The 14304-nt window shown below is 35.3% G+C and overlaps 1 protein-coding gene across 1 annotated transcript; it reads left to right on the top strand.

Annotated features, from left to right (window-relative positions):
- The first annotated feature begins 12221 nt into the window (after nt 1-12221).
- On the top strand, nt 12222-13992 carry LOC111811516 (phospholipase A1-Ibeta2, chloroplastic-like). Its single transcript, XM_023698407.1, has one exon. It carries the CDS (start codon nt 12297-12299, stop codon nt 13785-13787), a length of 1491 nt encoding a protein of 496 aa, XP_023554175.1. The 5' UTR covers nt 12222-12296; the 3' UTR covers nt 13788-13992.
- Nucleotides 13993-14304: the final 312 nt, after the last annotated feature.

Below are 14304 nucleotides of genomic sequence, written 5' to 3'. Positions count from 1 at the left end.
AGTTTAGGGAAACACTAGTTAAGACTAACCAAGTAACTGGTCTTACTATTGGTTTGGTTATAATTGTATGTTTCATATGTTTCATATTCTCATATATTTGAACAGTTTCAAAATGATATATGTACGATATGATATGCAAATGTTATGTTATATGTGATGAAATGATATGTTTACGATATGATATGTCAAGATAGGATATGTTTGATGACATGCTCGTGATATGATATGTGAATTTTATGATATGGTATGATATGATACATTAGAAAACATGATAAGTCTATGATATGACATATGTTCTGACATGAATGATATATGATATGATTGATATCCAATATGATGAATTGACATAATGCACGACCCTGATATACGCATGGAAAGCTATGATAAAATGATATGATATAAAGGAAAACACAAGAGGGGTTGTTATACATTATGACGAAATGAAAAATGTTGAGACCTCATGCATCATTGTGTGTTCATCCATCGAGGGATACCCCTTCTTCTTTTACGATGGTACGGATGCGAACACTACGAGGCAGGGAAATGATCATTATGTTTATTATAATGTTGCGACGGTCGCTACTCCTAACGGGTGTCCTGCATCAATAGCTCCAAGAGAATGCTCGCCCGACAAGAAAGGGATTGTAGGAAGCCCGAAAGAGAAAGCCCAGACAGAACAATATCTGCTAATGGTGGGCTTGGGCCATTACAGGGATCCAGGAGGTTTGCGAACCAACTAGTGGGTCCATACTCGCATGTATGGATTGTTTTTAGAACAGTAAATACACATCCAATTACCCGCTTAGGATCGTCACCTAATGAATATAGACTGATATGATAGGTCTCACTCATGATTATATGTGCTTGCATCTAACCCCAATAGGGGGTCACTTAATGAATATTTTTTTTTACAATACTTAAGTCATCTACTACTCTTATTTTTCAAGGTAAAGGCAAGGCTCCGGGTGACAGTGGCATCGTAACCCAAGAGACCATGGCACATGCATATGATAGTTTGCAATTTGAATTTCATAGATTATAGGTTAGTATAGGTTAGTTTGCGTTTAATTTCGCAGCAAGGTTAGCACGGAGCATTTTTACATTATGTTATTTTAATTTTTTTTGTTATTTTATTTAAAGGCCTTTTATTTTAAGAAATATGTAAGTCCATGGCTATAGTTTTATGATAAATATTGAATGAAGTATTTTCGTATAAAATGTCTATGAGATGTATATAGTAGCGACTTTAGTGATATGAAATCAACCCAAGAGAAAGTATGGAACGGATTACCTTAAAAATAATTTTTAACTTTGTAAATTTTTAAAATATGTATCAAAATTGAGTGATAAATTTTAATTAAGTATTTATAAATAAGTTGAATGATAATCAAATCAATTTAATTAAAACTTGAATTGGGTAATTTGATTATTTAATAAAGTTATTTGAGTCGAAAAATTATGTGTGAATCTTAAAAAAAAAAAAAAAAAAAAAAAAAAAAAAAAAAANCCATATACATTAGTTGAATTAAATGGAAATGGGCCTCAAATGTGGGCCTTGGTATTTTAGCCTCAATTTGGTGAAGAGTTATAGAAACACGTAGTCTTTCCAATGTTCCATCGACTACATAGAAAATTAAACATTTTCAACGACATGAGCAAAGGGTCGTTGTTTCTTGTTCGATAATGATTTGGGCGCACGAGCATACCCGTGAGACATTGATTTTTTTGCAATTGTTAGGAGAATTCGTGGCAAACAACACTTTACTAGAACGAGTAGACAACCACAGATAACACGTCCAACACCTATGTGCACAACACTGTCACTTTTTTTAAGTAAAAAAAAACTCACTTTCTCGATTCCTCATTCAGTCTCGAAAACTAAAATAATACTTTGTTTCCATGTTCAACGTCTTAGATCTTCCTCTAATATAACATGACTCGTTGCTCCTTAAATCTTTTGATCGTTGTCGACGAAGGGGTCGTTTGATTATGGTAAGCGAGACGTGGTTATCCATTTTTGTTCATTTTTGTAGGGGTTTATTTGATTGTTCCATCCCCCTTGCTTTTGTTCTAGAAACTTTGTATAACAACACAATTAAATGTAGAAAATTGATGAAGTTGCTGTTTTCCATTTATTGTTTCATGAATGATTGATAATATATACAATGTGTTATTATTGTTAGTTTAGGAATTTATTTTGATACTTTATAGGAGCAAGCATTAAAGGAGAAATGGATCATTCATAACAGATTTATGAGTATTTGTAGCTTAGAGTAGTAATTTGAAACATACAAGTCATAGGAGGAGTGTTGTACCAATAATTCTCACCCTGCCTCGAGAGCGAAGACTTGCAAGCATAGCTCTAACGACCCGTCTTTCCATACTTTGAAAACTAGATCGTCCCTAGACACAAAGGTAAGAATTCGGTAAAAAAATTTGGCAACAACATTAATTACATTAAACCAAAACCAGTAAAGTATACCGGTGTACGCGTCCAGTTTTAAGATACAAAATTCATTTACAAACTAAGGGTTTAATATACGACACGAAAAAACTCACTGACTAAAATCTCAAGGAATCGTTTAAAATATGGAAGATCAGTTAGAGTTGCAACTACATATCATACTAAGAGTTATAAGAGATCGTACAATTCCTAGAAGTTCATCCAACATAGAATTGCTCTCAGTAAAGCACGCTTAATCATGGAGTTCCTATAATTGAACCATCGAAAAGGAAAGTGTACCTTGTATAGATACTAACTTTCAATTCTTTTAAGTCTTTCTTAGTCATCATATCATCGGGATTGCTCTCATTTGAATGTGATCTCGGTTCATCCATGTACCCTCAGACTTAAGTGTTACGCAAGACAATATGGACCATACATTCGTGATCTACAACCTTATCTTTTATCTTATTTTTTTTTTATGCATATGTGTTCTTCTAGATTTATTCCTAAAATATCTAAATCTTTTATCTCTAAAATATCTAGTGTCACGACCCAATTTTTTAGGGTTCCTGAAGCACAGATCTTGACTCGAAGACTTAGTAAAATTTTCTACAGCGGCTATCCTAACGGGCAATTGGATGTGTACTTAATTTCTCTACACACGGTCCACACGTTTAAGTATGGACCCACCAGTCGGTTCATACACCTCCTGCCCCCTTTCTGGTCAGGCGAGCATTCTCTTGTAGCTTTCGATGTCAGACACCCGTTAGGTGTAGCGACCGTCAGGCAGCATTACGATAAATATAATGATCGTTCTACTGCCTCGTAGCATACGCGTCCGTACTATCGTGAAGGATAAGGGGTATCTCCCCATGCATGAGCACACAATAATGCATGAGATCCCAACATTTTTCCATTTTCACTGTCATTTAATATAATTCCGCTAGCGTCTTCCTTCATATCATATTATTTTTTTATATCATTTCTCATATCCTTTATAATATCATTTATTTTAATGTGTATACCGGGATTATATTTCATGCTAGTTCGACGTTTTTCATGTCAATCATATCATATCATTCATATTACATACATATGTCATATCATAACGTTTCCATGCTTTCAGATATAACAACTCTCTTCATGTACATATCATACCATATCATTTATCACAACAGTCATATGACATAATTCGTGTATGCCTTCCACATATCACACCATAACATATTATATCACAATATCACATATATCGTACCATAACATATATCATATCACAACATATATATATTCGTCATTCACATATCATGTCATAATAATATTATTTTGTAAACACTTCATAGTCATATCATTCCATATGCATATCCTAGTCATATCGTTTCCTAAACTTGTCATAGCCTTATCCTTCTTATACATCTCATAGTTTTATCATTTCATGAACATATCTTAGTCATATCGTTTCCCAAATCTTGAATACCACCCACAACATCACAGTTGGGTTCCACGAAACAACCTCCCTTTCTGTCAACGACAACATTATATTGGACACCACAAAGGAAGCATCGTGTTGTACCACTGTGTCTAGAGTTGTTGGTCATTGTCTTTGTGTGGTGTTTCATTCGTCATAGCGTTGGGTCGAAATGCCTCCGTTTCACCAGTGTCGTGTTCATCAAAAAACAAAAGAACCGAACCTTTCATCTTCCCCGGTTTTCTCTCTATGCTATGTTAATTTCAAAAGACATAGGATTTTAGGTTGTTTGGGGGCATTGAGGAGATGTGGTTTCGTGCATCAGTTAATATTCGTAGAACATGGGTATTTCATATAAAATAAACGTTACATTCAAATTCCAAATGTTGGGAATTCTTTCCTATAAAATAATAATAAAATAGTGGAGAACCATCAAATAAATCAAATATGGTTAATTTTAGCGGTAAAAGAATCTGTCAAATTTTACCCATTCAATTTGGCAAAAGACTGTCTTTTCAAAGTCAATTTTGTAAATGTAAAATAATTAATCAAAGATACGATGATCCATGGCCACAATACATATGAAATAAATTCTAGTGACAAAAATGTCTAACTTTCAACGCAAATGTGAACGAGTTGGTTCAATTTGGTGGTTCGAGTCACCATCTCTTGAGTCGAAAACCGTGTCGAGTCACTATTCTGATGGGAGATGCATGCTAGTTAATGGGTATTGAACCTAACTTTTCTTTCATGATTCGAGTTAACCCATTTTACGTAACTCTGGATTAGTAATCTTTCCAATGTTGTGAGATTTAGGTGACAACTCCAACTCAAAGATGAATCCAAAGTTACGGTTTTTATCGATTTTTGTGGTTCTTTATACTTCAGAGTCACCATCCATTGAGCCGAAAACCATGTCGAGTCACCGTCTTGATGGGAGATGCATGCTAGCTAACGGGTATTGAACCCAACTTTTGTTTCATGATTCGAGTTAACCCATTTTACATAACTCTGGGTTAGTAATCTTTTCAATGTTGATGATTTAGGTGACAGCTCCAACTCGAAAATGGATCCAAAGCTATGATTTTTATCGATTTTAGATTAGGTCATTTAGCCTCAAAAGCTAAACAGTGTTACAAATAACCCGATAATAGACAACAAACTATTCTAAATGTAAAAAGCTTTCAAACCCATTTTGAATTTTGAAGTCTCATTAGGTATCATGAGTTACCGACAACCAAACTCGACTTGATTTTGAAATGAAAACTAGTCTTCTAAGTGTAAACATCATCGCCAAAAGTCCAAAGATTCTCATTGTTTATTTATCCCCTTTTCATTTCGAAGAATTTAGAGGTTTATTTGGTATTATTTATTAAGCTTTTTGCCTCCATCTTTCATAGCATTAGGTTCATGAAAAGGGTTAAGGTTTTGTGCATAAAAAATATCAAAGTATATGACTTTGTCTTTGTTTGAACTTTATTTCCTCATCTACTTTTCACCCACTTCTAAATTCTTTAGTCTTTAGGGTTTTTTTTTTCTATACAACACTTTGATTTGTAGAAAAAAAAAATAAAAAGTTTGAATTTTTATTATTCTTATCATTCCTTAGTGATCAAGATATATACCTAAATTAAATTCTAGCTTTCCTCCTCAAATTAAATTCGAATTTTAGTTCCAAAATTGATCTTCGGTCAAAATTGAATGTATTAATAATAAAAAAAATACGAATGTAATTTTGATATGTACGTCGTTAGTGTTAACTTGTGTGTATATTAAAGATATGCACTTTTGTCGTTATAATAAACAGATAACTCATTTATAATTAGAGATGTTCGTGGGTTGGGTTGAATGCTCGGGGTCATTTATTTAATTTATTGTTTTTAGTAAAAGTAAAATATGGGTTCATAAAATATTTATTTATTTCCTATGAATATATATTTTAGAAAATTTACCTTTTAAATAATAAAAAAAATATATTTAAAAAAAGTTATAGGAGAATAAATAATAATAAATAAAAAAAAGTTATGATAGAAATTCAATTCAAACAAACCGTGGTTGCTTTTGAAGTCAATAAAAATTTGGTAATAAAATTGTCATTAAAAAAAAAATAATCTAATTTTATTTTGACTTTTCAAATTGTCAACTAAATTATATACTAAATAAAAATAAAATAAAATCCTCAATCTCTTGTGTGGAAGACCCGATTTCTTTGCAACTTCCCTATGTTGACGTTCTTTGCATCCTCATTTAAATATTCATCTCAAAATATTTTATTTTTTTTTTTTTTTTTTTTTTTTTTTTTTTTTTTTTTTTTTTTTTNTGTCGGGAAAATAATTAATTATTATATTATTTTATGTTTTTTTCTCCTTTTTTAGATTGTGACATTAGAATTAAATTGGTTTTTTAATTATTTATTATTTATTTATTTTACGTCTCATTCTTTTGGTTTTTATAATTTAATCCATTATTATTATTCAACCACCTATAAATGAGTTTTTTTTTTTTTTTTTTGCTCCCACTTTTCTTTATCAAAGTTCGTCTTACCAAAAGAAAACTGACTTCTGACCAACCCACGACGGCTTGTGAAGTTGGACAAGTACAAAGAATGAATCTATCTCTGTGTGTACGGAAGTTGCTGGTCAGCAGTCGCTCAACTGTTTGAGCATTTTCCTTTCTCCTATTATTAGAGTGGGGTGATTGGTTCCGATTCGATAATGGTAGAATACCTGGTCGAAGGTCCAATACAATAGTTAGCAGGTGTTTTCGTTTTGGCTCTCGAGCGAAAACAAGAAATAGGCAATGCGACTACAACAAATGTAAAGGTGGAGATCGAACCATCGACTTTTATAATAATAATTATCGCATTTTCACTAATTAATATTATTACTTAGATCTAAATGATTGAATACTAGAACGACACCCGAGTAAAAGAGAGTATATGAGCTGAAGTAGATTGGCTAAAAAAAACTTAAAAAAATCAAAAGTTACTCGGTCAATCACATGAACTTCAAATTTAAGCGCGTTTTTCTTGAAGTAATCCTATATTGGGCGATCCGCTATATACCAATTTTTAAATCTTGGACTTTGGACATTACAATTATACTAAGCGGACGATGGTTCGATCTTTCGTCTTTGTTTCTTAAATTATAATAAATAAGGAGACAGAGACTTTGAGACCGATGGTTGTTTGGACATGAACCTTAAACAAACATAAATGTATTTAAGAAGGGGAGAGAAAAGTATATTAATATAAAATGTCACGCATATGATATTAAATTATTTATTCTTACGAAACCAAAATTATAATATTCTTGTAAGGCGCACTTTTGGAGCCTACAGCTAATTTACGCCGTTAGCAGTTTTCCTTACGTGTCTCAATACCGTGTTACACGCGCTTTGCCTACGCGACTCGCCACCTCCTTAATTATTTCTTTTATTATTATTTGTTCATTTACGTTTTTATTTTATGTGTTGATTCTTATAATTTTAAATATTCAATAATTTCGTTTATTTTTAATTATTTTTCTAATAATAACATTTTAAATTTTCTTATTTTGTTTTTTTTTTAATATTTTAATTTTAAAATTTGATAGCTTTGATAGGTCATTAGCACGTCCTAACGATATAATTATAAGGAATTTTATTAAATTTTTAATTCATATATTAAATAATTTTTAATTAATAGTCTTCCGAATGTTTGTTTAATCCACACCACCTAAATGGTGTTGAAAAGTTCTATATTTATAATCAAATAAATTACAAGGATATAGAAAAAGTAGTCCACGCCACCTAAAATGGTGTGGGAAAGGTGTTGAAAAGTTCTATATTTATAATCAAATAAATTACAAAGATATACAAAAAGTAGTCCACGCCACCTAAAATGGTGTGGGAAAGTTCTCTATTTATAATCAAATAAATTACAAGGATATGGAAGAGTAATAAATAGAAAGATGGAAGGCAAATATCTAGATATTTACCTTATAATAAAATATCTCCTAAATGACGATGAAAGGATTGGATTTGATAATAGCCTCTTTATTTTAGAAATGGTCAACTTTTTTTTCCCTTATTTTGTTTTTGGCCCCAAGTCAAACTTGGTACGTAAGAAATTGGAAGGCTAAATATGAGTGTTGGAGAAGACTTTAAGAGGTGAAGAAGTTAAAGTATTAGCATGAGATTCATTACTATGATTGTTTATAGTTTAGTAGTGACATGAGTAAGCCACACATGTGAACTCTCTTCTCATACAATCCAATTATACCAAAAATCTTCTTTTCGTAACAAAAATTTCAACCCTAAGTATGAACTCTAAGTCTTTTAAGTACAATTACTAAATGTAATCTCCTTAATACATGATTAATGATATTTTATGTGAGATTCTACATTGGTTGGAGAAGAGAACGAGACATTTCTTATAAGGGTGAGGAAACCTCTCTATAACAGACGCGTTTTAAAACTGTGAGACTGACGACGCTATGTAATGGGTCAAAGTGGACAATATCTATTAGTGGTGGGTTTGGGGTATTACAAATGATATCAAAGCCAAACATCGAGTAGTGTGCCAGCGAAGACGTTGGGTTCCCTAAACGGGGTGGGTTTTGAGATCCCACATTGGTTGGAGAGAAGACCGAAGTATTCCTTATAAGGGTGTGGAAACCTCTCCCTAACATACGAGTTTTAAATCGTGAGATGGACGGCGATACTAGTGATGAGTGAAGCATTCCTTATAAGAGTGTGGGGAAACTTCTCCCTAATAAACGCAGTTTAAAACTATGAGACGGATAGCAATACGTAACGGGTCAAAGCAGACAATATCTGCTAGCGGTGGGCGAAGCATTCCTTATAAGGGTGTGGAAACCTCTCCCTAACAGATGCGTTTTAAAATCGTGAGACGGGCGACGATACATAACATGCCAAAGCAATATCTGCTAGTAGTAGGCTTGAGCTATTACAAATGATATCAGAGCCAGACACTGGGCAGTGTGCCAACGAAGACACTGGGTCTCTAATGGGATGGATTGCGAAATCTAACATTGGTTGGAGAGAAAAACGAAACATTAATTATAAGGATGTAGAAATCTCTCCCTAACAGATCCATCTTAAGATTGCGAGGCTAACGGGGATAAATCATTGAAAAATATTTATTCTCGATACTATTGATTATGGGTTTATCTTTAAAAATTAATTTGAGGTCCATAAATATGTTTGGGTGGATGAATAAATAGTAGTGGTGAAGCCAATCCGGCCATGTTCAACTCCCACTTCTTGTGTTGCATATAAAAAAGAGAACTTTGCACTGAAAACATGTTGGCATATTAGAAAATGATGAAACCCATTCCTTGTTTAATTTATTTTTGGTTGGGTTCATCTCCATTTACTTTGTAATATGCAAACAAAATCATTTCACACTAGACTTAGTGCAATTCCACTCGATTGGTTTTTGTAAGGAAGATCAAACAACAAGATCTTAGGGTTTTTCTTTTTCAATGCCATTTTTTCAATTCTCTATCATGAATTAGGGTTTGAGTTATTGGGTTTTGGGGATATTTTTTGTGGCCAAAAGGAAAAGCTAAGCATCCACACACAAGAAAGCTCTTTTTTCCCACCACTATTATGTTAGCATATAAAACATGTCTTTCACAATTGAGATTTGGAAGTGGGATCTTTTCCCACTTATGAAAAGTGTTGTATTTGTCTCAATGGACAATAATTTCATTGTTATTTGACTTATTTTTTGTATTTATCTTCAAGATTGATGTGATACAATCAAAAATTATACCGTGCACGTAATTTATTTGCATAAAAAAGGAAACTTTTTATTGAACTTTGTTACTTTTCAACCACAACAACATGCCCATTCTACCGTCCAAGCTACATTTCCAAATTGTATATTCTAAAATAGAACTATGAATTAGGGTTTGAAATTAAACTTCTATGATCTCGAACTATATAAACTTAATCTAGTGAAACAAACGTCTTTCTTTCGATTTTATAATATGAACCATTCAAAATTAAGCTTTGATATGAAACCCCACATTGGTTGGAGAGAAGAATGAAGCTTTATTTTATAAGGGTGTGGAAACATTTCCCTAGCAAACGCGTTTTAAAAACCTTGAGGGGAAGCCTGAAAGGAAAAGCCCGAAGATGACAATATCTGCCAACGTGGGCTTGGGGTGTTACAAATGGTATTAGAGTTAGACACCGGACTATGTGCTAGTGAGGAAGCTGAGCCACGAAGGGAGGTGGACACAAGGTGGTGTGTCAACAAGAATGTTAGACCTCGAAGGGGGTGGATTGGGAAGTCCTACATCGATTGGAGAAGGGAACGAGTGCCAAAGAGGACGTTAAACCCCGAAGGGAAGTGGATTGTGAGACCCCACATGGTTGGGGAGGAGGACGAAACATTCTTTATAAGGGTGTGAAAACCTCTCCCTAACATATACGTTTTAAAAACCTCGAGAGGAAGCCCGAGAGAGAAAGTCCAAACAGGACAATATCTGCTAGCGGTGAACTTGGGCTGTTACAAATGGTATCAGAAACAGACACCAGGCAATGTGCCAACGGGAAGACTGAGCCCCGAAGGGGAGTGGACATGAGGTGGTGTGCCAGCAAGAACATTGAGTCTCAAAACGGGTGGATTGGAATGTCCTAAATTGATTGGAGAAGGTAACGAGTGCCAACGAGGACGCTGACCCCGAAGAGGGTGAATTGTGAGACCCCACATCAATTGAGGAAAAGAACGAAGCATTCTTTATAAGGGCGTGGAAATCTCTCTCAAGGCTCAAAGAGGACAATATCTACTAATAGTGGGCTTGAGCTATTATATGTAAGTTCAAGAAATGGTTTCCATGGAGAGGGTGATATTGTTTTGCTTGGTGAGGAAATAAATTGACTCTTCACACGTGATTGACAAGCAAATAGAGTTGGACCTGTCTCCTAGATTATCATTTGACTTTAAATTGTTTGTACTATGGATTGAATGTACATTTGAATCACTCAAAATCTTAAAAAATCAACTCTTTTATGTTTACCATACTGTGTATCGACTTCTTATTTGTAAGCCATATGTTTGGACCTGCCTATGTCACCCAAGCTGACATATGCCACCCTACCAACTTCCTCATTTTTGAATTGTAGGCTTCCAAAATTTTGAATATTCATTGTTGGGTTCACATTTGTCAATTTAATCTAACCAAACATTTATCTTCCACTTCGTTTTTTTTTTTTTCTTTATCAAAATTCTTATGTTCGGTTAGCGCATACGATTGACAAAAGAAATTAGAGATTCAAATCTTTCCTTCTCATATGTTGTGGGGAAAGATATATCGGAAAAGTTTTTGTGTCTACAACTACATTAACCTAGGGCTAATCTAGGGCCATCGGGAGATAGTTTCTCCTAACAAAAAAGCTATCGAACACAATTTTAAGAATCGATCTTACTTCTAATAATCGTACAAATCTAAACCTTAAATCAAGCTTAAAAATGAGAAAAATGGTATAAAGAATTCAATGAAGATTATGATTAGGATTACAACGATGGAAAAGGAGCCGCGAGTCAGTTTCTTTCAAACAGTGAAAAAAAAAAAAAGATGAGCAAATGAGTCGTTTTCATTCGAGCCGTGAAGAAAAGAGAAGAAGAAGGAGCGACATGGTGAAGAAAAAAGGTCTAAAAGGGTGCGACCAAATCCAAATGAAAAGATGTCCAAAATTCGGATTTCAGATGCTTCAATTGTGTGCCTCAGACGAACACGATTTTTTCTTCAACTGTGATAACTATCCCCACAAACAAACATGATTTTTTTTAGCATATTTTGTTCTCACTCACATGCATCCTAGAAAAATTAAGAATATGTCGTCCAACATAGAATTACTCCAAACAAAACACTATCGTCACTGAAAACCTGATGCACCTTATTGATATAAGCCGTGGTTTTCAATTCTTTATTATTATTATTTATTAAGAAAGAAAATTAATAGTTAAAATAATTTCAAAGGACATAGTAGAGGTTGTTGGATTTGTATTGATCCCACCAATATGTGAAGTAATATAATTGTCAAAAAAAAAAAAAAGAATTAATAAAAAGAGGAAAAGACGGTTTTGCCCTCAGACACGGTTTAACAGTTGCCTTTGAGGAATCCTCGTCGACTTTCTTCGTAATCTGAATGAAACAGTCAGCTTTTTATTTTATTTTATATAATATAATAAATAATAATATTATTTTTGTTTTCAATGGCACACTTCGTAATTTCTTCATAAATCAAGGCTATTTCCCAAACCTTCCGCTATAAAACCTCCTCCTCCGTTTTCCTTCACCTTCATTTCCGTCGTCCAACGCGGTGTCTCTACTTCACAACGCCGCCGCTCTCTCTCTCTCTCTAAAGACCATGCAAATAATAAATTCTACGATCCCGGCCCAAAATCTCTCCCGGTTTCAGGTCCGCCGGTCGAGTTTCAAGTACCAAATGTCGCCGTTGAACCCGTCGGCGGCGAAGATTTCTTATTTCAGACCGGCGACGGCGGCGGTTGATGGGACTCGCCGACACCTAGCGAACCTGGACAAGTTGCTGAAAAAAACCGATACGCCTGCCAAGGTCGAACCGGAACCGGTTTTCAAAGACCCGAACAAGGGATCGGTGATGCCCATCAAAGGAAAGGGGCTTTTAGAAGGGCTGAACCTGGCAAGAATCTGGCCGGAGATGAGAGCCGCAGAGGACATGTCGCCGAGAAACCTGAACCGGCTGCAGCGGCTGCTCTCGAAAACGGTTGAGTATTCACCAAGAAACGCTCTCGGCCGGCGATGGCGCGAGTACCACGGTTGTAACGACTGGTCCGGTTTACTCGACCCGCTCGACGAAAATCTCCGCCGTGAAGTCGTCCGGTACGGTGAGTTTGTACAATCAGCATACCATTCATTCCACTCAAACCCTTCCATGTCACTCAATGAGGCCCCACTCCCTCGACACGTGGCGCTTCCAGATAAATCCTACAAAGTCACTAAGAGTCTCTACGCCACGTCATCCGTCGGCTTACCTGGCTGGGTCGATGAGGTCGCTCCTGATCTTGGTTGGATGACTCAACGGTCAAGCTGGATGGGATACGTGGCAGTTTGCGATGACCGCCGTGAAATTGCTCGTATGGGGCGGCGGGATATCGTCATCGCCCTCCGTGGCACCGCCACGTGTCTCGAATGGGCCGAAAATGTTAGAGCTCAACTCACCAACATCCCAACTGACACCGATTCCGGTGACCCGAAAGTCGAGTGTGGGTTTCTCAGCTTGTATAAAACCGCCGGAGCACATGTGAAGAGCTTATCGGAGTCGGTGGTGGAGGAGATCCGACGACTGATGGAAATTTACAAAGGAGAAACGCTAAGCATCTCTGTTACCGGACACAGCCTAGGCGCTGCATTAGCACTCCTAGTGGCAGACGAGATTAGCGTTTGTTCACCAACGGTTCCACCGGTGGCGGTGTTCTCATTCGGCGGACCACGAGTTGGGAACACAACATTTGCAAATCGAATAACATCACGAAACGTAAAGGTATTGAGAATTGTGAACTCTCAAGATCTAATAACGCAAGTCCCGCCGGTAACATACTCTCACGTCGGAACAGAGCTTCGAGTGGAGACGAAGATGTCACCGTACTTGAAGCCAAACGCCGACGTAGCATGCTGCCATGATTTGGAAGCGTATTTACATCTAGTGGACGGGTTCTTGTCGTCAAAATGTCCATTTCGAGCGAACGCGAAACGAAGCTTGGTTCGATTGGTGCATGATCAAAGGGGAAACATGAAGAAATTGTATATGAGGAAGGTGAAGGATTTGAGCCTCAATCCGGAGTTACAGATGCTCGGGTGTTTACCGAGTCCCTCGTGATTTGATCGGATCATACTTTTTATTTATTTATTTATTTTTGTGAAGGTGGAGATTTAAAATCTTTTGCCTCATTACAATCTTATGTACATGATATTAAATGAATTGTCTATGCTTTATGTAACTTTCAAGGGGCTGGCAATAATGTAGTGTCAATATCATGGTTGTTTTGAATTAAATGTGCATTGTGGATAACCTATTCTTATTCAAGTGGTAACAAATTATAAAACTTTATACTAAACAAATATTAGATCATGCATACGTGTATATTTATGTAGATATGGAATCTAAAGGATTATAAGGTAAAGTTTTAGTACATTATTATTATTTTTTAGAAAAACAGATTTTAGTCGTTCTATGATTAGATAAACATTAAGTATGCACGTAGACCCACTATAAATGTATCATTCGAGACAAGATAACAAGTGCATTATAAGCAACATGGTTTGTTTTATACATTGATGCCAAAATAATGATTATAATAATGGTAGCAACGAAAAACATATATGCAGTTGTATTT

Source organism: Cucurbita pepo, chromosome LG15 (assembly GCF_002806865.2).
Source record: "Cucurbita pepo subsp. pepo cultivar mu-cu-16 chromosome LG15, ASM280686v2, whole genome shotgun sequence".
Lineage (NCBI taxonomy): Eukaryota > Viridiplantae > Streptophyta > Magnoliopsida > Cucurbitales > Cucurbitaceae > Cucurbita > Cucurbita pepo.
This window is presented reverse-complemented; position numbering and strand designations above follow the sequence as displayed.